The sequence below is a fragment of the Leopardus geoffroyi genome, chromosome B3 (assembly GCF_018350155.1).
Source record: "Leopardus geoffroyi isolate Oge1 chromosome B3, O.geoffroyi_Oge1_pat1.0, whole genome shotgun sequence".
NCBI lineage: Eukaryota > Metazoa > Chordata > Mammalia > Carnivora > Felidae > Leopardus > Leopardus geoffroyi.
The window spans coordinates 39751507-39776681 of record NC_059337.1 but is presented as its reverse complement, the minus strand read 5'-3'; the positions used below and the strand labels follow the sequence as shown (position 1 = coordinate 39776681).

Genomic DNA, 25175 nt, shown 5'->3' with positions numbered 1-25175 from the left:
TCATCTTTGTTTGGCACCTGGCCTACCTGTGCCAGATCCTTGGAGGCGCTACTTGTATTTAATAGGCAGGAAGCCATGGGGCGCCTGAGGGGCTCGGTCAGTTTAGCTTCTGAGTTCGGCTCAGGTCATGATCTCACAGCTTGTGGGTTTGCGTCGGGCTCTGTGCTGACAGCTCAGAGCCTGGAGCCTGCTTCGGATTCTGTGTCTTTCTCCCTTTCTGCCCCTCCCCAGCTCGCACCCTGTCTCTAAACAAACAAACAAACAAACAAACAAACAAACATAAAATTTGTTTTTTAAAAGATAGGCAGGGAGCCAAAAATCCTAATAAACTCCTAAGGCCAAAGAATTGTCCTGCCCAAATTGTCAGCAGTACCCTGGTTGAGTAGCACGCAAAGAGGAATGTGGGGAGGCAGGAGGTCAAGTGAGGATCAATATGAAAAGTAAAGGATTTTATATTATGGTCCACTCAGAACTGATACCACATTGGCTGATGTCATATAGGCAATAACTGTCACTTTAAATATTACATACTATTCCATGAAGTGGATAAACTGTAGTTTACTCAAACTTTCTATACGCTTAGGCATGTAGACTCTTTGCACTTTAATGCACTTAGAAATGTTTCAGAGAGCAGCCTTATTCCTAAAAAGCTTTTGGTTTTTTCATTTTAGATTTTTTAGTTAGGATAGATTCTTAGAATAAGAATTATAAGGACGAAATAGACATAAATAAGGTTTTTGAAAGTTAATTTTATTTAGTATTTTTACACATCTGTGTTTATGATTGTTCACTTTTGAGGTTTTTAAGAGGCTAGATTGCATTCAATATATGTGACATAATTTTAGCTTTAAATTCAATGAGATAATGGATCTGAAAAGACTTAGCCACTGTTCCTGATACATAGACTTTTCAGCTTATAATAACTGAATGAAGTATAGGTATACTTTTTTTCTTGCCTTTTAAAATGAGAAGGACATACAGGGTTTATGTGTTTTAACTCTCTGCTAACCAGTAGAGTTTACTATTTATGACTCCACAGGCCTGTTCCCCGCCAGCTTTGTTTGGATACTAAGCTCGAATCTGAGGGGCTGTTTATTTTACTTTTCCTTAAATTCCTTTCTTGTAAGGAGGTATCTAGTTTGAGAAATAATTCTGTTGGAATTTGCCATTTCATTTACCCTTAATGTATATTTGTCCCACAGAGTCCTTCTATGACACGTTCCACACCTTGGCCGACATGATGTATTTCTGCCAGATGCTGTCAGTTGTGGAAACTATCAATGCAGCAATTGGAGTCATTAAGTCACCAGTGATACCTTGTCTTATCCAGGTATTGAGTAATTGACTTCTAGGGTGGGGAATGAAAGATTTCAGAATTTAGTAGGTACACCACAATTTGCTGAGAAGTCTCAGTTAGTAAAAATCTCTTTACACAGGAATAGCATTGTTTTTATCTGAAAAAAGAGGAAAACTGTAAGCCACAGGGATAATTTCCAAAGTAGACTTTTGTCATTTCAGATCTGTGGTTTTTTTTTTTTTTTTTTTTTTGCTTGTTTATAATATCTTCATGAAATTACAAAGTGATAAAAAGGGCTTTAAAACTAGCAAAACTTGACTTTCAAGCAGGAGCAGAAAGACCTCACCCAGTCTTCTCAGGTAGAGACATGCTTAGTCTCCTCCCATCTTGGGTAGGTGAAGGCAGTGTGATCCTAGGAGATCTTTTCACTTTGGACTTTCTTCCATATATGAAGGTAACATTTTTGATTTGTGTGGGGATTCTCCCCCTCACCATACATCTGTGTTATTTCCTAACATTTGGAAGATTGCTATCAGGAATAGGGGTCTTTTAATTTCCTTGCCCTATTACCTACCTGATTGTATACTATCAAATATAGTATTTGACCTGGAGTCAGGGGGAACCAGGTGATGGTTGGTTAGTCTCTTCCAGAGTACTGTTGTTTGTTTTTCTGTTTTTTTTTTTTTTTAATTTTTTTTCTTTTTTTTTTTTATCCATTTTTGAGAGAGACAGAGCAAGAGAGAGGGAGAGGCAGGGAAGAGAGGGAGACACAGAATCCAAAGCAGCCTCCAGGCTCTGAGTTGTCAGCACAGAGCCCAACACAGGGCTCGAACTCACAAACCTCGAGATCATGACCTGAGCAAACTTGACCACTTAACCAACAGAGCCACCCAGGCATCCCTGGAGTACTGTTTTTATAGTTCTATTCTTTTATGGTACACCTGCTCCGGCATTCTGATAGTATCCATTGCATGGTAAAGTGTGTTAATACAGTAGCCTTATTATTTCTAGGTTTTCTGTTCTCCGAGAGAGGCTGTTTTGTTCAGTCTAAAAAATAAAAGAGGATACAAAGTGACCCACTAATATGGAATAATATTTTTTGTACATCAAGGACTACTGCGATAAGAATGAGGATAGCATTTCTAGGGCAAGATGGAAGGGACAGATTGAGTTATTGTCATAACGCATGGCCCCAGGGAGTGCCAGTCACATAGAATGCAGTGTGAGTAAAACCTCCTGGAGTCGGACAGTGCCAGGCGCACTAGCACGGACGAATCTTGGAAACAAAACATGGAGTAAGAAGTCACAGAATAATACATTCTGTTTCTTAAAGTTTAAAAACAGGCAAAGTGAAACGGTGTACTGTTTAGAAATATGTACATAACTAGTAAACCTCTAGAGAGACAAGATAGTAGTTACTTATGAGGGGCTGCCACACTGGTGATGTTCTAAAAAATTTTTTTTCTTTAATGTTTATTATTTGAGAAGAGACAGAGAGCAAGCAGGGGAGGGGCAGAGAGAGAGGGGGACACAGAATCGGAAGTAGGCTCCAAGCTCCGAGCTGCCAGCACAGAGCCCGACATGGGGCTCGAACCCACAGACGGCAAGATCATGACCTGAAGTGAAGTCGGCCGCCTAACCGACTGAGCCACCCAGGCGCCCCCACAATGGTGATGTTCTTGTTCTTGGGTTACGCAGACACGGATGTCCATTTGGCAATAGTCTTTAAACCGTGTTTGAACTATTCGTGATGATATGTATTTACACACATGCACACAGTCTATTCAGAAAGACTGATTTGGATACTTGTTCCAAAGCTGGAACAGAGAATTAAACTAGCTGAGCTCAGTCTTTTCCTATTTACCCTGAATTTAGTGGGGCTCGGTTTTGGATGACACTTTTACATAGTTTTTGTAGAATATATTTTTAAACTTTTTTTCTCTCTTCTGGGTTCTTTTAATAGCTTCTTGGAAGAAATTTCATTTTGTTTATCATCTTTGGCACCATGGAAGAAATGCAAAACAAAGCTGTGGTTTTCTTTGTGTTTTATACATGGAGCGCAGTTGAAATCTTCAGGTGGGTAGAAATGCCAGCATGGTTGTTTGAATGCTTCTCCTTTCTCTGGAACAGCTCTCTTCTGGAGGGAGTTGTTTTATTCCGAGTCTCATTTGGTTTGAAATTAAGGTTCCACATATGTGGAGAGTTCTAGCTGAATCTGTGAGCTCTGCAAAGGAGACACACAGTTTTTTTTTTTTTTTTAAAGCAATCATAATACCAGTGTAGGCACTGGAGAACAGAGGGAGGAGAGATCTGGAGAAATCAAAGACCTGTGTTACCCTTCTTGCTGTCTTGTTGGAAAGAGAGGACTCATCCACATGGAAATATTTTTGAAAAAGCTGAAGAAACACGGGGTTGAAGGAGTAGTCAGGCTGGATGGAAACAGTGAATACCAGCCTTCTAGAAGGAATGATAGAAATCTTTTACTACAAGATTACTGAAATTTGAATCAGCCTTATATGATTCTTCCATTCTCAATTGTCATAGAAAAAAATATCTTTAAAAAATATATCCATTAATAGTAGAGGTGTTCTTATCTACCAGACCATACATATTCCATTTCTTTTTCAGTCAGGTGGAGAAAGGATTTTGCACATTGACTCCTGAGCTCTAGTATTTTGCAAACTTAATAGTTGAGAGGGAGAAGTAGTTAGCAATCCTAGATTTATCTTAACAGTGGTCTGGTCCCATAGTATCCCGTATACCCTCTTAAATCTGCTAATACAAACGTGAAAGAGATTATAGGTACTTAATATTAACTGTTAAAAATTCTTTTATCTCTTATCAAAAAAATTTTTTTTAATGCTTATTTTTTGAGAGAGACAGAGTGCAAGCTGGGGAGGGGCAGAGAGAGAGGGAGACACGGAACCTGAAGCAGGCTCCAGACTCTGAGCTGCCAGCACAGAGTCTGATGCGGGGCTCAAACTCACGAACCATGAGATCATGACCCAAGTTGAAGTTGGCTGCTTAACTGGCTGAGCCACCCAGGTGCCCCTTGTGTTTAAATAGAGTGTCTGATTCTAGATTAGGGGTCTTTTGTATACTGAAATTTTGATGACATTCGTTGATCCAGGGATAAATTGTCACGGTGTTTGTCATCTTTACCTCTTGGAACTTAGAACTAGGAATGAAGCCAAAGAGCTTCTGAGCATTCACTCCATATACTGAACTATTCCAAAGAAGGTTGTCTTAGGACCTAAACTTAGTCTGCCATCAGAGTTCACATCCACTGAAAATTGGAGGAGGGGTGTGATGGGAGTTTGTGGGTAGAGAGCCCAGGATTAGAATTCTGTTCTGAAGAAGCCATGTGTGGCTAATTGTGAAATGATTCTTCTTGAATGATGTTCTAGGGTTGCATTCAGGACCTGAAGTGGCTTTTCACATCTGAATTCCTTATTTTCAATAGGTACCCCTTCTACATGCTTTCCTGCATTGACATGGATTGGAAGGTGCTCACATGGCTTCGTTACACTATGTGGATACCCTTGTATCCTCTGGGATGTTTGGCAGAAGGTACTTTCAAGAACACTAGGTTTTATAAGCTTAGTTCTAAAGATAGCTAAGCTAAAAGATAGCTAAACTTTCTTCCTGTGCCAGCCTTAGTCTGATATATGGGTGTTAGACTTTTTAAGAATTTCTTTCTCGTGGCTTCCTTCCATAGTACTCATGGTACCCAGACTGTTTCAGGGAAGTAGCTCGTTTTTGTAAAGTTTGGAAGCTGGGTGTTCATGTATTGTGTGCTTCCTATTTATACGGTATTAAAATTTTCCAAAGCAGGTTCTTAGCGACAACTTCATTTTATCCAACACACACCTAGTGGGTGGGTCAAGTAGGGCTTTTTCTCTCCATTTTAGAGAAGACTGAATCTCAGTGCTATCAAAATGACTGTTCTTCATTCATCTTCCTTTTGTCAGCGTGGAGGGTCATCACAGGAAAACTAGGGGGGTGGGGAATGGAAGAGGCACGAGCCCTCTGTATTAAGGAGGCTAGGTGGGACTGTATTTCATTTGTTTCTGACAAGTTATTTCTGCTCTCAGCTGTCTCAGTGATCCAGTCCATTCCAGTATTCAATGAAACAGGAAGATTCAGTTTCACATTGCCATATCCAGTGAAAATCAAAGTTAGATTTTCCTTTTTTCTTCAGATTTATCTCATAATATTATTTTTAGGTAAGTATTGGCTCTGTAATAGACTTTTTCCAGTCACTTCTTAGAGAGTAGAATTAAATGATTCAAAGTTTTCCAAGTCCTTATTAGGGATTTTCTTTCTAGAAGAGTAGTGTAGAGTTAGAAAAACATTACTTGGATAAAACGGACCCACAAGGATATGCTACGTGTATCTTCCAAATCTCCAGTGGTTATCTTCTTGGTCATTGGGAGTTCACCATATTTCATGTTTAAAAAATGTAAGAAACTCTTTTAAGAAGCTCGTTTTAATAATTTCACTGACACATTCCTTATCTAGAGTTCACAGAGGTGGTAATACCACTGGCAGCAAGGAAGGAAGAAGGCAGTAAAGGCTTCTGAGCAGCCAAGAGATGTCATAAAGCCTTCTACTTAACAATAGGAAAGCTCCCTTAGCCCCCACCCTGTTCCTTATGTAAAACCTGCTTACATATTAATTTACTTTTATATAAAATCATAAATTCTTGCCTTAATTCATAAAAACTGAGAATTAAAAGAAGCAAACCTAATTATTGAAAATAGGAGAAATTTAAAAGTCTTCCTAACTGTAAGGACTGTTTACTTTAGATAAAGTTCTAATGCATTTTAATCTATATATTTCTGTTTTAGTTCTCAAAAATCTTAAGGTGGCCCTAAATAAGTATGGCTGTCTGCTCTTCTAGCAACAGGATATGAAAGCGGATACTATGTTAGTTATCTATTGCTGTGTAACAAATTACCCCAAAACTTAGTTGCTTAAGACAGCAAACGTTTGTTATCTCACAATGTTTCTGAGGGTCAGAAAGCAGTCTAGCTGGGTGGCTCAGGGTCCCTCCTGAGGGTTCAGGCAGTCTGTCAGCCCAGTGGGGACTGCAGTTTCTGCAGACTTGACTGGGGCTGGAGGATCTGCTCCAAGCTCACACATGTAGCTGTAGACAGGAGGCTTCAGTTTCTTGCCACAGTACATCTCCATGTGGCTGCTCGTGACATGGCTTTCCCCCACAACAAGTGGTCTGAGAGGCAGAAGCCACACTGTTTTTTGTTTTTAAATTTTATCTATTTTTTATTGAAATATATTTGACATATAACATTGTGTAAAGTTAAGTAAGGTATACACCATGTTGATTTGACTCATTTGTATCAGAAGTGACATACCATCACTTCTGCCATATTCTGTTGGCTACACAGACCAACCTAGTAGAGGACAGGAGGGGATACACAAGGGTATGAGATCCCAGAAGGTAGGATCTCTGGGGACCATCGTGGTGGCTACCCCAGTGAGAGGAAGACCACAAAAAGTAAACCCGAGAACCCCAAAAGCTCAGTGGTCTTGATCAGTTAGTACTGATCACATACCCTTTAGGAGGGCCTCCAGGTATCAGCACGTGGCAGAAGCACAGTATGGGTGTAGATCATTTGCCAAAGGTTAAATTTATGCAATTTCTCCTTTCCTATTTCAGAGAGGGTATCATTTATTTTAGAAAGATTTCTAACCAGAAATGTTAAAATGCTTGGCCCTTGAAGGGAGTAAGCTTCAATTTGGAAGATGCACTCATTAAAAAAATTCTTTATCCCTATTACTGGATAAATAAATCTGGTTTACTGCAACTAGGCTCCATGAGGCATGATACTGAAAGTGTTAAAAGAGGAAGAAGTATTGGAAAGACCCTTAAAATACTTTACTAGAAAAGTTAGAAGAGTAGAAGTATTTTAATGTGCATTAACTTTAGTGGCTTTTCTTCAGGTTATATTGTTATACACTCTAATTTACAAGGTTTTATACTCCTATTTAGTTTGCTTGCAATGAATAATGTGGTTCTTATTTGTCAGAATGAAATCTCAAATTTGCATAATTTAGAAGCAGTACTACAGTTACATTTGCATATAGATCAAGGTGCTTTTCCAAATACACATGCTTAGTAATTCTGTAAAATAGGTGTTTTTGACCTTGTACAATGAGGAAACTGAGGTGAGGCTAAGCCATAGAACTAGTTAGTAGTCAAGTAGGATTGGAAAGTTTTTTCTGACTCTGAAATCCTGCGTTTTCGAATTTCCTTCCTAGAAAAGCATTTCATACCTTTTAGACTAGTGCTTAATACACATTATTATATTAAAAATTGAACTAAAAATAGGGTTGTTTTTATACTTAAGGTTTGTATATTTAATTTTGTGAAAATCTTACCTTAAAAGGAAGAAAAAAAGAAAACTGAACTCTAATTAATGGAATGTTTCGGGGTGAAGTATACTGATGTCTGCTACTTACAGTGAAATACATCAAAGATGAGGTGGGAGTGGACATGTGCTCAGACGAATATAATAAAAACTTAAAGTTTAAATCTAGGTGGTGTTCACTGTACAGTATTTTAATTTTGCAGCATGTTTGAAAATTTTCATATTAGAATATGGGAGGGAAGTTAAATTATAAACCCTCTGGGGAAAAAATGAAGGGTCTCCAGTGCATTGATAATAACTTGGTTCAAAGCTGTAATTTCTGAGCACCTACAGTGAGCACAGTGCTGGTGGGTAGGACAGGCAGACATCTAGAGACTGTCCTTGCCCCAAGAGCTTCTGGTTATAAATACAGACCAAGATTCCCTTTTCTCATTGGCTTCTTTTCTTTTTCAGGGTTGTACATAAATTTTCGTCACCTTTATAAACAGCGCAGGCGGCGCTATGGACAAAAAAAGAAAAAGGTCCACTGAAAACAAAGATTGAGAGGATTCCTTGCCAGTTTGAGCCTAATCTATAATTCTTACAGTTTTACCTTCTTGTACTGATGTAAAAGTTTTTTTAAAGTTAAATGATTAAATTCTCAGTGAAGCTATCTTCCCTTTCCCCCCGTAACATTCCTGAATTTACCGAACTATCTTAGTGTAGTACTTGCATGACATGGGTTCCTGGTATCTGAGGACAGGTTTGTTCTTGTGTGTTCCGTTAATGACCGCAAAAGACTCAGCCCTACCCCCACACACTCCTTGTCCTGTCAGTCTCACACGGGCCAGAGATATTTCTTCAGTGCCCTAACCCTACCAGGTACTGGCCATTCTTATAGCTGGGAATTGTTCTTTTCAGCTGTTGCTTGCAAGAAAAAAACCACTGTTGCCTCTACAGGGGGCTGTGAAAGTGACTCAGGCAGGACCTTGGATACATTCTGTATCCAAGGAGTTGCTTGTTAAGTGGGGTGGCATTGATTTTTGGAAAATCAAGTTCAACTCAGTCATTGATAAAACATTTCTGAGTCTGAGTGGAGCTAGAGAACACCTATTACCTCTGAATCTTTTGGCCTCTAACACCACCTGCTACGTGCTTACCTGTGTGTGCACGGGAGAGGCATGGAATGATTTGGGAGAAACCGGTCAGAACCTTGGAACACCATGATCACTTACTTCATTCCTGGCTAAATCAGAACTATTTTCAACACTAGAGAAAGATGAAACATTAGTTAGAAAACAATGAGATTATAAGAGTTCCAAACCCAAATGGCTACAGGGTGTCAGAGGGTGAAACTGGCAGTAAGACAGCGGCTAGCAGTGCAGCCTGTGGCAACCTGGGAGCAGACAAAACAGACCTACAAAATGGCCTCAGGCTGTGCACATACATAAAAAACCTTGCTATCATCCTCTGCACTGGCTGAGTCCATTTACTCGTGTACCTGTCAGAGTGACTGGTAGAACTGACCTCAAAAACACCTGCTTTATTCTTTGGTTTCACCTGTCTGCCGTCAGACGGTAAAAACAGAGTGAGAACTTTGGCTGGAGAAGCTTAACAAAGCTTCCTGGCAGGAAACCCACCAACAGAGGAACTGAGGAAAATCCAGACGTTGTAAAGTTTGGTCATTGTCGAAAACATTGTTTCCTCTAATACATTCCAAGTTAACCAAGTAAAATATGTTAGAAGTAATGCTTGTATTAAAGAATTTAAGAGCATGATAGCTCTTTCTGTTCTGCCATTCCTACTGTTCTTGGGAAAGGGGGACTCGGTGAGTTATGCTGTTTCTCTGAGTCCAAGATGGAAACTTGGTTTGACCTGAAAACATTTGATTAGCATAGGCTGGCTGATTTTTATTTTTATAAGTTCACTGCACTGAGGGGTATTTTGCATGTCTGTAACTTCTGTCAACACTTGTTTGTGTTAACTTCCGTTGTTCTTTCAATTGACTTTCTATGTTTATTTGGACAGATCAGCTTTGCAGTATATGCTGCATCTTTGTGGCAGAATCCTGTATTCTTAGTGATTGTTAAAACTCCTTTATTGCTGTCTGAGAAAGCAAAAGATTGTGTATTTCTATTAAACATTTACAATCAAAATCCTAATGACTTGTGTTTAAAGATCATTTAGTCTGATAGGTTTTCAAGTTGTTAATGGTAAGTCCTTTGTTCAGGGAAAACATTATATAGCATGTTAAAATCGTTGCTTGGGTTAAAGCCCGAGGGAGGGAGTAATACCTTAGGAAGTCCACAGAACAATTTGAAAAATATCGATGACATAAACAAAGCTTAGTGAAGTTATGTGACTTGCCTAATATCATGAAGCTAGCTAATGAAAAGGTACTGTAACTGACCACAGTGATCCGTCAGAATCCACGGGTGGAACCTGGCTTAGGCAGAGACCTAACCAATGTCAGAAACAAGGAAGTCCATATGGAACCCAAGGAACTCTGGGGACTTATGAACCTGTGCCGCTTAGGAAGCCGAAATTATACACAGGTGATAGGACAGACCAAAAGGCAAAGACCCATTAGCTTCCCAGTGAATCCATTTCATAGAAAATCAAGTATTTTATTTTCATTTAAAAAAAAAAACAACTTGAAGAAACATCATTTTATACATTTATGGTTGCTGTTTAAAAGTCTGTATCTCAAGACATACCAAAAGCACCAAAGGGTTACCACCAAGTTTTTGCCCAAGTTCTAAGGAAAGTTCTGAAGCTTAATTAGGTGTTGGGCTTGTATTTAGCAAGCCCCAGACAGTCTGGGCTACTCATTCTAAGGACAGGAGCCTGAAAGTGTCCTTATGGTTGAGAGAGGAGAGGAAAAAGGTGCCTTTCAGGAAGCTGGAGAGCCCTTGCTGGTTAGATTTCCTGAGGAAGTGGGAGAGAGCTCTGTGCTCAACAGTCCTTTAAGTTTCTGAGATGTGCCCATTGTGGGAGCAACAGTGTTTTTTTGGGCTTAAAGACTCAGCCCGCAAAAGCTAAAGTCAAAGCCCAAACTGGCAACCACTCTTCGGAACCTCCCTCAGACTCTAGCAGAGTCACGGAAACCAGCAAGTGGTGCTTCTGAGACAGCCTCGGAGTTCTTCGGGTGGCTCCTGCAGAGGTGAACAAACTAAAAAGTTTTTACCCTAAATCATTTTCACCTGGAATGACAAAAGAAGGAAGGCTCCCAAAGCCGGCTTTACATTCTTTCGGTGCTGCTTCCGGAGAAGTCTGTGTGCAAAGGTGTGATGTTGTGCTCATACCCAGCATACTCGGAGGTGCCGGTACTGGCGAGCTTGAGTTGCTGGGCAGCATGGGTCAACTGGAATGCAGCGTCTGGGTGCGCTGTGTCGGGCAGCAGTGTGCACTCCCTTTCCAGCATGTCAGCCACCCCTTTGAGCAGGTCCAGGAAACCAAATGCCAGGGCGGCCTTTCGTAAACGGTTTAGCTCCTGAAACAAGATCAAAAAGAAAACAAAAACAAAAAAGCCAATGTTCCTGAAATGCATTTTCCTTATCACGTACTTTCTAAATGCTCAGCTTAGAATAAGTTTTCCTTGATCTCCGAACTTAAGTGAGCATTTTTATAGGAGAACAAATGCTCATACAGAGATGCCAATAACAAGAGAATGTGATGACACGACCAGGTCCTCTACAGACAATCAGAAAGCTGGCAGACTGAGCGCTTACACCAAACATGAAGAGACCCTTGTCACACACCATGCACTTGTAACTCTCAGGAGGATTACCTTTCCCCTGTTATTCAGGTATGGAAAAGGCATGCCTCAAACCTCAGAGGGCTCTGAACCCTCTGGTGCCTCCTCTCTGGATGGGCCTCAGGCCAAACAACAACACGCTTGGAGGAGGCTCTGAAGGATTCAAGAAGTCTGACCTGAGAGACTGCCATAAAAAGAAGGGCCGGGCAGTGGATGGAAGCAAGAGAAATACAAAGTGCCTCTAAAGCCACTTAGCAGTGCAATCTAGGCAAGCTGTGTAACCTCTCCAGGTCTCAGTGGTCTCATTTATAAAACAAGAAGGATGACCTCGTCCTTGCCCACAGGAGGGGCTGACTCTTGCCCAACAAAAAGAGGCCCTTCCACATCTGGTATGTGGGATTATATAAAACCAGAAAAGAAGTGGGCTTTCTGACCACCTCTCTACTATCATCTGTGAACGGGTGAAAAGTTCAGAAGAAGGCGAAAGTAAAGCGTGCCATCTGGATAGATGGCCGACGATCGTGTGTAGGGGAGAAAGGGACTATAGCTAAATAGTGGTCATCAAGGGCCTGTGTGAGCTCAGCTTCATGGGGAGGGAGGGCATGGTGGACTGAGCAGCTGTTTGAACTCTGATTAAGGTTGCTCTTCTTTGCCACAATTAGGTTTGAAGACACCAGTGACATGAAGGTAATGAGATAACACCCAGACAGAGTAGCACGTATATTCTCCGGGAAGAGATGCTAGCCTGGGGTACGTTATGCGCACCATAATATATTAGTAACTAGGTTACAAGTGACAACACGGCATACCTCACACTGCCACTTAATTTAATTCTGGCCAAACACCAGATGGACAGGGGAGAAACAAGGAGTGTACTTAAATTACCCCCTCAACTCCCCTCCTCGTAACTTTATCCCCTCCACCAACTGTTCTGGATTCAGCTAGACAGGATTCCAGAGGGCCATCCTTTTGCAACTCATAAAAGTGCAATGTTAGTAGTCATTCCTGAGAGCAGCTTCTCTGGTACAGTAAGAATGCTTTGGGAGATCACCATCCCAGGAAGTCATCCTGGCTGCCTGGGGTTTGGCTGGATACTCGCAGGAGAGTGGTGACAGGGGTTAAGGGCTTTGACCCACAGGTTCTTTCAACTCCTTCCCTCAGCCATTCACAGCAGCACCAATACGGAGGAGCCCTTCTGCACAGAACCAGGCCATTTAAACACATCTACTTCTTAGATTTTGGGTCAGCAGTGGACCTATCATTTCTATTGACTTTATCAAGGAAAAAACTGAGGCATAAGCTAAACATTTCTAATTCCTGTCCATGTTCACTCTGCCACTCCACATTCGTAACTACTGTGAACCATTTATTTTTGGCACACATCCCAGGGCCCACCTTTTTCCACTATAATTCTGACAGTCTTACCTTATAGAATGTCTGTGTTTTTTCAGGTAGTTTCCTTGCATTTCTTAAAATCTTCTGTACATCTGTCTATCAAGGGTAAAAAGATTTCAACATAAGGATTCTGTGGTAACAGGGGTAAGAATACAAAAGGATATCCCTAAATGTTTAGAGAAATGAATATGGGAACAGAGAATCTCTTGTGAGTTAATGTCACTGTTCTGTTCAACATTAGTAAAGCACCTCCCTCCTTCAAAATGTTTGATAATAAATCCCCTTGGTGACAGAAATGAACTTGTCTCACAAAAACAAACCCAGTAAACTCATATATCTATGGCCAGCTGCTTTTTGGCCAGGGCACCAGGACCTGGGGGAAAAGAATAATAGTCTTTTCAACAAATGGTGCCAGGACAACTGGATATCCACATGTAAAAGAATGAAGCTGGACCCTTGCTTCACACCATATACAAAAAAATTAACTCAAAATGCTTCAGAGACCTAAATGTAAGAGGAAAAACTACAAAATTCTTGGAAGAAAACACAGGGGTAAACCCTCATGACCTTAGATTGGTAATGATTTCTTAGTTATGACAACAGCACAGCAACAAAAGAAAAAAAATTCTGACAAATATTCACAGGAGCATTATTCACAATAGTCAAAAGGTACAAACAATTCAAATGTTTGTCAACTGAATGAATGGATAAATGTAGCCATCATCAAAAGAAATGAAGTACTGATACACGCTACAAGATATATGAACACTGAAAACATTAAGCTAAGTGAAGGAAGCCAAACACAAAAACCCACACATTATATGAGGCTATTTATATGAAATATCTAGACTAGGCAAATCCATAGAGACAAAAAGCAGATTAATGGTTGCACGGGCTGGGGGAAGTCAGGAATGTAGAGTGACTTGCTTAATGGGTACAGGGTTTCCTTTTGGGGTAATGAAATGTTCTAGAGCTGCACAGTGATGATGGTTGTATAACATTATGGTTGTACTAAATGCCACTGAATGGTTTACTTTAAAATGGCTTAAATGATAACTTTTATGTTATGTGTATTTCACAATTAAACAATTCACCCAAGGGTGCCTGGGTGGCTCAGTTAGGTTAAGTGGTTTTGGCTCAGGTCATGATCTCACAGTTTCATGAATTTGAGCCCCACATCGGGCTCTACACTGACAGCGTGTAGCCTGCTTGGGATTCTCTCTCTCCCACTTTCTCTCTGCTTCTCCTCTGCCTGCTCTCTCTCTCTCTCTCAAAATAAATAAACTTAAAAAATATATACAACCAGACCAAAACAAAATATAAAAAGTAATTTAAGAAAAAAATCAGCAATCCTTGTGACAAGGGAGTGCTGGGATCAAGGATGGCAGGAAAGAGAGAACCTGATTTTCCAACAAAACCCCTACCCTCTTAGCCACGACAGGATGTGTCCAGTCTCCATGGAGAGGGGACTAAAAGAAACTGTGCCATCAGCCAAAGCTATTTCCCTTGTCAGGTGGCCTAACCACCTATTCTCATTTGGCTTAGGTTGAATTCATTGGAGGAACAAAGAAAAAGAAGATGGTGCTCAAATGAGAAAAAAGGCTCAAAAATTATTTTTAAAAACAGGCAGAAAGGACTATATGTCAGTGGAAGGAGAAGCATCACTGAGTACCTTGCCTGAAAGCAACATACCTTGTGACAGTATCATCTTAGCTTCCCATGAAAGAGTGTTTGTAGAATTAAAGTGTAATGCCATTGCTTGGGTTCTACTGTGGGGACATAAGAAATAACCCCATAGAGATTTTTATATCTTTCTCAAAACTGTTGTTAAAGATAAAAACCCATTATGTCAATGCCTCACTATGTCAAAACTTTTACACTGAAATTCAATGCCAGGAAAATGTATCTCTCTCGAACCGACATGCTTTTCCTTTTATCTGACCAGAAAAACCATATAATCCTACATGTTGCTTTTTTGACCTTGGTAGCAGGAAGCTCAGAGCCAAATTGCTCAAATATAATTATCATTTGCCTTGGGTTCCTGGCACAATTGTCTCTCCTCTTCCTCTAGGTTTTTTACTGCTCTAAATTTTCTAAGAAGTGATTTTGCTGCATACGTGTTTTACTGTAGGCCACTTCAATTCTTTTTTGGAAATAATGACAAACATTAGAAGTAAATGAATTACTAAGTATCAAAGGAAAGGAAAATCAAATCAAAGGTCTGCCTGCTTGCCAGAATCCCTCCTCCTGTCCCCAGTGGGAAGCAACTTGAATGGTAGTATTACCTGTAGGCCACTGGGTTTGATCCAGACAGTCACATTCTGGGCATAACTGCGTTTGTTTTTGGGCTGCAGGGGGAATGGGCTCTTATTGTCATCTTCACCATAAGGGTTTTCTTTAGCATCTTAAAAGAAAAAGACATTGTTAAAATGATATCTGGCAAAACATAATCAATTACATTTCCAATTAGGCTAAAAGCTCTTTGAATCATTCAATCTTCTACATCCTGTTACTTCCCTAATTAAGAAAATCTATTAACTTCCCTCAGGTTAGGGAATCTGTTTGCAATAGAAAGCCACTGATGTAGAAGTCTATAAACAATCAACTGAAGCCCATGTAGGTAAAAAAACAAAACAAAACAGCTTAATGTTTTCAAAGAGACAAGCTTCACTTATCTGCTTTATAAATTGAGTTCAGAGAGAATAATACAAATACTTGCAACAATACTGAAGTACGTATTTAAAAAATATATAAAAATACATAATACAATTCTATATAGTCAAGCCCAGCACTCTCCAACAGAATTTACTACAATGATCAAATGGCAGTCACTAGACCACACGGCCATTGGACACTTGACTCGTGGCTAGAGTGAGGAACTGAATTTTAAATTTTACTATCTTCATTAAATTTAAGTATCCTCAAGTATCTAATGGCTCGTGGGTTGGACATCAGTCTAGGCACTGAGAAAATTCCAAAGGAAAATTACATATAGCCAAATTAAAGAAAGAGCATAAAAAATATTTTTTGGTGAAACATACCCCAGGTCATCATAGTTTATTAGTTCTTGTTTCCAAAGATTAAAAGCCAGGTTGTTTTTCAGTCATGTGAATAAACAAGGATTTCTGTTTTTCTATTTGCTTCCTGAGCCAATGAAACTTTGCCACAAACTTACAAAGTATACTTACATCTACTGGCTCATTTTATCCTGATTATTACCACTTTCTGGGGTAGACAGAGCAGGGATCATTTCTCCAAGTTCAGGGAGTTTAACTCCCTTGCTCAAATGTTCATGTTGGAAACTGGAATTAGCCTAGTTTCTCTGAGTGAGAAGCTCTCTAACCCCAATCTGGTCATTAATTTAATGTTTTATACTGGCCCCACAACTCCTGTCAGTCCCCTCTCCTCCCAGCCCCTCCAGAAGTACTGGTCCAGCTTTCCAGACCTATTTCCATAAATACTTGTATGTATGTATGTATGTGTGTGTGTGTGTGTACACACACACACACACACACACACACACACACACACACACACACTTTTTTAGCCAGGCCAAGGTCCCAGCAGTCTTTTTCCATGTAACATGTTTATTTCCAACTTCTCTGCCACTATTTCTGTTATTTCCTCTGCCTGGGGTGCTCCCCTTTCCTCATTCATTTATTCCCTTACTCACTTATTCACTCATGAGCTATATGGTCGACCCACCATGTAGCAAGCACCTGCTAGTGTGACTGAAGAAGATATTTTTCTGGATTCAAGGAACTTACAGAATAAAGAATATTTATTAAATTCCAACTATGTGTCAAACATTTTACATATAGACCTTCTCTCCTTAGAGCAACCCTACAGGGTAGATATTATCAGTCCCATTAAAGATGAGGAAACTGAGGGTTAGACAGGTTGGACCTTCACGGGTTTCACAGTGACCCAGCTGGGCCTGGCTGCAAAAGCAACAGGTTTTCTACCACTGAACGCCACTGTTCCTCGCATAAACTTACACTCTAGGTCCTGATCCTATCCCACCTTCTCCATGATCTGTCCCAAGTTTTCCTGGCACACGGTACTTTCTCTAGACCCTTTTCTACTATAGCACCCAGTATCAGTACCAAACATTTCAACACCTGATCAAAGTCTATCTTGTACTGCCTCTAATTGTTTGGGGACTTTATGTGATAACTGGCTTGGCAGACAGAAAATACTGCATTTATGAATAAAGGACAGGAGACTCTTAGAAATAAGAAATATGATAGCAGAATTAACCAAAAAAAAAAAAAAAAGACAGTTGCAAGGTAAAACTGAAGATAACTTACAGGAATTAGAAAAAAATGGAAAAATGGGTGGAAGAAAATTATACACAAAAATCATAAACAGATGTTCTAGAAAGGGAGAAGAGAGAATACGGAGGGGGGAAAATCAAAGACATAATTCATGTTTCCAGAACTGAAGAACATGAATTGCTAGATGGAAGGGCCCACTGAATGCCCAGCACTATGAATGAGGAGACCAACAACTAAGGACATCATTCTGAAAATCCAGAACACAAGGGACACAAAGAAGCACCTCCAGGAGTGCAGAGAAAACAGAGCATCAAAGCCCTGACAGCATGGCACTAGACTCTTGACAGCAACACTGGAAGCCAGAAAGGAAAAATAGAGCTATGCTTCAAAACTCTAAGGGAAAGTGATTCCAAACCCATAACTCCAACAAAACCATCAACTGAGTGTAAGGGATGAAATACGAACATTGCCAAATAGGCAAGGTTTCAAACATCTACTTCCCATGTATCCTTTTCTCAGGAGGAGTTATGAAACAGGAGAGCCAGAGGAGAGATGGGAAGGCTGACAGCTCTCCAACAGGCCTCGAGAACAACCAATTCACTTTATGAAACAAGAGGAAGGGAAATGATACTAAGGGGAAGAAGAAAGAAAACTGACAAAAATACATACTGGAAGAATGTACCTGGAAGGTAGGAAAGTAGGAATTAGCAGTAAGTACACAAAAAAAGGAGCAAAGAAAAACTAAGTAGAGAGGAAGGCCACGAGAGCCCTGAGGGAGGACTGCCCTCATCTGCCACTGGCTGCCCCCAGAGCCTGCTTGCCCAGTTATTTCTTGAAGTCTCTGAGCAACCTCAGAGATAGGAGTGTCTCTCTGATTATTGCCTTCCTTTTCATGTTAGGATACAGCTGACCTCTGAACAACATGGGTTTGAAATGCACAGGTCCACTTACACACAGAATTTCTTCCATAAATACAAGTACTGTAAGTGTATTTTCTCTTCCTGAGGGTTTTCTTAATAACATTTTCTTTTCTCTAGAATACATTATATAGTACACATACAAAATATGTATTAACTGTTTATTATCGGTAATGCTTCTAGTCATTAGTAGGCTCTTAATAGTTAAGTTTTGGAGGAGTTAAAAGTTATAACCCTCATATTATTCAAGGGTCACCTGCACATTTATTTTGCCTGCAAAAAAAAAAAAAAAAGTGGGGCAGAGAACAAGGAATTGCAAAACAAAATGTAACTTGGTATACACCACATGGCTTAGGTGTAATTAACACATTGTCTAACAAGGACAATCAAGAACACTATAACCACACTGGAACAACCAAGAACACTATAACCGCACTGGAAGGATACAGAAAGGGAAAATGTGCTTCTTGGAGGGGTGGGTTGGGATGGTGTTGATAAGAGAGCTAAGTAGTGAACCTTAAAAAGTCAAAAATATGACATTTAAAATGAAAAAAAAAAGTTAAGAAATAATTATATATGTATATTAATTAGAAATGTAAATATCAAAAAAAAAAAAAAACCCATCCCAAAATTATAAGTTGTTAGTGGTTGTTTCTAGGAACAGAATGAGAAGTAGGAGGGAAAGGTATAAACAATGGTATTGTTCTGCATGCCTTGCTGTGACTATAAATAAATAAATAAATTAAATAAATAAATAAATAAATAAATAAATACAAACAACTTCTTTGACATAGGCCATAGAAATATTTTTCTAGGTAAGTCTCCTCAGGCAAGGTAAACAAAAACAAAACTAAGCTATTGGGAGTATACCAAAATAAAAAGCTTTTTGCATGGAAAAGGAAACCATCAACAAAACAAAAAGGCAACCTACTGAATGAGAGAAGGTATTTGCAAATGATATATCTGATAAGGGGTTAATATTAAAAATATATAAAAAACTTACACAATGCATTACCAGAAAAACAAATAATCCAATTAAAAAATGGGCAGAGGACTTGAACAGACAATTTTCCAAAAAGACATACAACTGCCCAACAGGCACATGAAAAGATGCTCAATATGACTAATCATCAGGGAAACGCAAATAAAAACCACAATGCTATACCATCTTGTACCTGTCAGAATGTCTACAATAAAAAAAAAAAAAAAATTAACACACACACACAAAATAACAAGTGCTGGCTAGGATGTGGAGAAAAAGAAACCCTTGGGCAATGCTAGTGGGAATACAAATTAGTGCAGCCACTGTGGAAAACAGTATGCAGGTTCCTCAAAAAACTAAAAACAGAACTATCATATGATCCATCAATTCCACTACGGTATTCACCCAAAGAGAATGAAAACACTAATTTGAAAAGATATATGTACCCCTGTGTTTTTTGCAGCATTATTTACAATAGCCAAGATATGGAAGCAACTCACGTCCTTTGATAGATGAATGGATAAAGAAGATGTGATATATATACACACACACAAGGGACTATTATTCACCCATAAAAAAGAAAGATCTTGCCATCTGCAACAACATGGATGAACCTAGAGGGTATAATGCTAAGTGAAATAAGTCAGAGAAAGACAAACACCATATGATTTCACTCATGTGTGGAATTTCAGAAACAAATGAACAAAGAAAAAGGCAAAACAAAAAAGCCCAGATTCTTAAATACGGAGAACTGGCGGTTGCCAGATAGGAGATGGGTGGGAGGATGGGTGAAATAGATAAAGGGAACTAAGAGTACACTTATCATGATGAGCACTGAGTAATGTAATTGTTGAATCATTATATTGTACACCTGAAACTAAAAGTGTACATTATACTTTAAAAAAAAGGAAAACAATAAAAACAGCAGGATCTACCATTTATACATCTATTGTGTGTCAGTCACTTTATGCACATTCTCTCAATAAATTCTCTCAACAACCCACTAAGGTAAATTTTATTATCAATTATTACTTGCTGTCATAATGGCAATTCTAACCTCATAAGACTGTCACGAGAATTAAAGGAGATTACACACTTCATTGTCTAGCAGAGTGCCTGGTACAAAGTTAAATTCAACAAAATGTTAGCTCTTATTATCTTCATTTGAAGAGAACAGACCCTGAGGGAGAAAAAAATGAATATAGGGCAAAGTAAAAAGCAGTTCAATTTGAATAAAGAACATGTGTAACAAACCAAGCACTACTAGATTGGAAACTAGATTAGAAGGGAACTTAAATGCTACATCTTAGATCATTGACAAGTATCTGCATGAGAATGTCACAAGTCTAGGTCAGGGGTTGACAAACTTTTTCTGCAAAAAGGCAGGCAGTAAATATTTTAGAGTCTGTGGGTTATATGGTCTCTGTTGTAACTACTCAACTCTGCCACTGAAGCAGGAAAGCAGTCCTCGATAACACATCAATTAATGCATGTGACCATGTAATAAACCTTTAGAGTAGAACTTTATTTACAAAACAAGCAGTGGGCTAGTGTGGCCAGCAGGCATTGGTTAGCCGACCTTTGATCTAAATGAAAGGTAAAAGAAAACCAGAACAAGGCAAGAGCAGTGCAAACAAAAAGGTAGAATAAATTCAGGAATGCTACAGAGACCAGGAGGTGAGCAATCTCTTCACCCTAACGCATACACATGGTTTCTTGCGCCCAGTGCTCTCCAATTACTGCCTTACTTCTCTCCTCTTGTGGCAAACTTGTCATCTTCGTTTCCTCATCTCTCACTCATTCCTCAACTTGCCTCCTGTCTAACCACGACTGAAGCTACTCTTACAAAGCCACAAAAAATGTCCTGTCGACGTCAAATGATTCTTTCCTCTTCATTTCCATTCCTTCCTAAAACTCTTTAGTCATTTACAACATTCTGTGGCCTCTTTCACATTAAGTTCTCAAGGTGGCAATCCTAATCTTCCTGTTGGCCTCCATTCAAAGGAGATATAATGCTCATATAATTTAAAGGCTTTTCTTCAAATCAGGAACTCATCTTCAGCGAGGATGGTTTTTCTGCACAAGTCTTTATGCCCTGTGTTGCCATTATATTAACTCCGTAGGTTGCACCATAGGTTTCATTGCTTCAGAAACGGGTTAGTGCATTGCTTGGTTTTGGGGATCCCCACTTCAGAATTGGGAGTGTCAATCTGCATGGTGCAGGACTCGTGAGACTTTTAATTTTTTAAGTTTATTTGTTTATTTATTTATTTATTTGGAGGAGGAAGAGCAGAGAGAGAGAGAGAGAGAGAGAGAGAGAGAAAATCCCAAGCAGGCTCTGCGCTGTCAGCACAGAGCCCAGTGCAGAGCCCAATGCAGGGCTCAAACCCATGAACCTGAGCCAAAACCAAGAGTCAGCTACTTGACTGAGCCATCCAGGCACCCCAGGAGACTTTAATTTTTATAATATCTGGAAAAGCAGGTAGAAACAATGGGTAAAATTTTTCTTGTCATCCTCTCACTAAGGGAGTAGACATTCCACATTCCTAGCTTTACTCAGAGTTTTCAGTTTTATCTTATTTGGAAGCAAAGTCATATTCTCTGTCCCTGTGTAAGCTTTAAAACACCAGCCCCTGCATCCTAGATCAAGAGCTGGCCAACTATGGCCTTCTTTTTGAGTTACAAATGGTTTTTATATTTTTAAATAGTTGGGGGAAATCAAAATAATATTTCATGACACACAAAAATTGTATGAAGTTTAAATTTTGGTGTCCATGAAGAAAATTTTATTGGAATATGTCATTCCCATTCAGTTATGTACTGTGCTATAATGGCAGAGTTAATAGGAGTTATAACAGAGAGCACATGACCTGCAAAGTCTAAAATATTTATTATCTTGCCCTTCACTGAAAAAGCTTGCTGACTCTTGGTCTAGCATCTAGGGTGTATATTTAGTCAAACTCTTTTCTAGGCATATATGTGCATATATGCATGCACATATGTATAAAACAGAGTATGTAGGTCATGTATCTTACATGTGTATGAGACAATGTACTTTATTCTTGACTCTCTATTGTTTTGGTTTCTGTGATATCACTGTTTTCTACTTTTCCTTCTGCCTATTCCTTCTCATTTTCCTTTACTAGCCAGCGCCCTTTCCACTGTCCCCACCAGTTAGTCCTTCCTAGGGGTTTGGTCCTTGGCTCCTTTTTTGCCTTAACTACACACCTTCCTGAGGGTAGGGCTTCTTAAAGTGTGGTTATGGATCACCTGGACTGTTACCACTTGGGTTATATTAAAATTGTAAGTTCTTAGGCCAGAATTCAAACCTACTGAATCAGTCCTACCCCATCTTTAAGTGGGGCCCAGGAAACAATTTTTAAACAAGTTTTGTTTTTTTTTTAATGCATACGAAAAATCAAATGTGTGAAACCACTACCTAAGCTTATGCTCATTTTCACCATTTTAACTATCAGTGATTTGCTTATAACTAAAAATTATACATCCAACTCTGCCCCCTCTCTAGAACTCTTCCAGGAGTTGTCTCTAGGCACTTCCACTTAAATCTCATAGGCATAAACTCGAAATGCACAAAAGATGTCTTCCCAAACCTACTCTTCCTCCTCTGTTCTGTTCATTTTTTTTTAAAGTTTTATTTATTTTGAGGTGGCAGGGAGGGAGAGAGAGGATCCCAAGCAGGCTCTGTGCTGTCAACACAGAGTCCAACACGAGGCTTGAGTCCACAAACCATGAGACTATGACCTGAGCTGAAATTAAGAGTCGTATATTCAACCAACTGAGCCACCCAGGCATCCTTTTCTCTCTTTCAATTAACAGTATCACCTTTCACCCTGCAGTCTAGTTCAGAAACCTGGGATCATTCTTGACACTTCCATTTCCTTTATTCCCATATCTAAAGACTGTTGATTCTACCTCCTGAATATCTTTTGCATGGATCCCCACCCTATCTATTCCCAGCCACTGCCCTGTTCTGGGCTCTCATCTTTACATCTCCAGGAATGTCACAGTAGACTTCGAACTGCAGGATGCCCTTACCTTTCCAAATCCACACTCCACAGTATTATCTTTCTAAACGTAAATTCATTAGCTCTCACTTAATTTCACCCAAACTGCACAACTCCAGAGGCTCCACTGCCCAGAACACAAAGTCTCCCAACTGGTATCTCCACTGTTCTCACATGCACCTCCTTCAGTGGCTTCCCAGTACCTGCAGAATAGTTTTAGCTCTTCACACTTCAAATGAAGCCTGCCCTATTCCAGCCATTGCCAAGCTCTAACCTAACATCTGGCCCTCCCGCCGCTACCCTCATCCTTTGTGTTCCAGATTTGTTTTTCTATAGGTGTTCCATTTGTCCAGGATGCCCCCTTTGCCTTCATCAGTTCAGTACATCTTTTTCTTCAAACTCCAGCTAAGGTGTCCCTCTTCTGTGAAGATTCTCCTGAGTTCTCTGGCAGAGATGATCGTTAAAGCCAACTCTGATCTGTACCAGTCTATGTTTATTATTCCACTTTCCACTAGACTTTAAGCAACTAACTCCTGCTAACTCTTTATCCCCTGAAAGGTTGCTTGGTAGATGTACCTGAAATTGAAATGGGCCCAAATTAGTCAAGGATGACTCTACGGTTGGAGCCTGGGTACCTAGAAGTACTTAGGCTTCCATCGGTAGGGGCAAGGAAATCAGAAGAAGTAACCGTTTAGTGAGGGAAAGGGTGAGAGACACTGGTTTCTGTAACAAACATGCTGAGCTTAGTACTAAGGCAGAATATCTAGGTGGACAGGTCCAACTAGGAACTGGAAATACAATATGCAAGTTCCAGGGAGAGATCGAGTAGGACCAGAGTGATGGATCTAGGGGAAGCTGAAGCTGTAATGGTTGACGAGATAACCAAGAGAGAATAATAAGCTAAGAGAAGAAGGCAAACAGCATTCTGAAAATCATGAGGCAAGAGAAAAAGACAAAAGGACAAGAAAATACCAGGAGAATGTAATGTTAGGAAAGATGAGGGAAAACACTTTCCAGAAGGAAGGGAATTAAATTCTCTAGGAATGACTGAGGTTACCTGGTTTGAAAATAGTGCACTGGAGAAAAAAAAGTTTATAGACAGTATCTTTTCACCCTAAGCAGCGAAAGTATTTACATTTACTTAAAGCAACCTAAATGTTGGTTTTCCTTGACATAAAGTTAAAAGTTCAAACATCAAATTCTGTTGGGGTTCTCCATGCACATATCCAGCATCAGAGACCACAGCACACCCCTAAGGGAGATCACACAGCTCTCTGACTACACAGTCAGAGCCATTCAGAATAGTAGACAGAAAACAAAGTCAAGGTAAGTAAAATCTGATCTGGGTTATACCTGAAATAGGACCCAACTGTGCCATTTTCCCTAGCCATGGGAGAGGTTCTGGGCCAGGCTCAAAGAGAGACATCATGAGGTTTGATTTCTTCTTGCTGTCAGCTTGGGAGTAGAGCATTCCATGCCATTCAGGACTAGATGGAGAGAAGATGGAAGACCAGAAGAATGTCAAGCCTGGGACTGTAAAGTTAACAGCTTGGAGCCTGGAGTCTGCTTCAGATTCTTTGTCTCCTTCTCTCCCTGCCCTCCCCCTCTAGCACTCTGTCTCTTTTTCTTAAAAATAAACATTAAAAAAAAAAAATCACAAGGGCAGCAAATAGCCACAGAGGTCGGAAGGAGTAAGGGCTGCAACCTATGTTTCAGCTGCCTCCTTGAGTCATTCACAGCAACACCAACACAGGGAGTACTTCTAACAAAGGGCACAAAGCCATCACCCAACTCCGTTCCCGCCTCTCAAGGGGCCCCAAGGGATTCTCATATTCAGAGCCAGTACAAGTAACTCAGCAAACTAATACCTAATAAGAATTGTATTCTTCTTTTTGGACCACGTAATTTTAACTCAAGTAGAAATGGAGCTTCATTTGAGTACTCCTAATCTCTTCATCTTCTATACCAGTCAACCCCAGGTGATGGCCAGAAGATGATCAGTCACCTCTTCTTTCCTAACAATAAGTATTATAGAGAGGGAAGCAGATGGCTTTGCAAATTTCAAGACTGCAGCACATGTGAAAGCTAGAAAGGTTTTCCTCATAGGGAAGGGTTATAGCACAGTGGTTATGAGCATGGGCTCTGGAGTCAGAA

At 39.9% G+C, this 25175-nt stretch overlaps 2 protein-coding genes across 4 annotated transcripts in view; one reads left to right on the top strand and one right to left on the bottom strand.

The window, feature by feature from the left end:
- HACD3 (3-hydroxyacyl-CoA dehydratase 3) overlaps positions 1 to 9830 on the top strand; it is a 38884-nt gene extending 29054 nt beyond the window's left edge. The window contains exons 7-11 of the mRNA XM_045449402.1: positions 1203 to 1330; positions 3261 to 3373; positions 4761 to 4867; positions 5392 to 5523; positions 8143 to 9830. Coding sequence (XP_045305358.1) covers positions 1203 to 1330; positions 3261 to 3373; positions 4761 to 4867; positions 5392 to 5523; positions 8143 to 8219 — 557 coding nt within the window. The 3' untranslated portion in view covers positions 8220 to 9830. The remainder of the gene's footprint in view (positions 1 to 1202; positions 1331 to 3260; positions 3374 to 4760; positions 4868 to 5391; positions 5524 to 8142) is intronic.
- INTS14 (integrator complex subunit 14) overlaps positions 8141 to 25175 on the bottom strand; it is a 34095-nt gene continuing 17060 nt past the window's right edge. For all 3 annotated transcript variants that reach the window (XM_045449401.1, XM_045449399.1, XM_045449400.1), the window contains exons 9-12: positions 24375 to 24508; positions 15106 to 15224; positions 12851 to 12916; positions 8141 to 11161 (exon numbers count right to left, since the gene is read on the bottom strand). In XM_045449401.1, the coding sequence (XP_045305357.1) occupies positions 10910 to 11161; positions 12851 to 12916; positions 15106 to 15224; positions 24375 to 24508 (571 nt within the window). In that variant the 3' untranslated portion in view covers positions 8141 to 10909. The remainder of the gene's footprint in view (positions 11162 to 12850; positions 12917 to 15105; positions 15225 to 24374; positions 24509 to 25175) is intronic.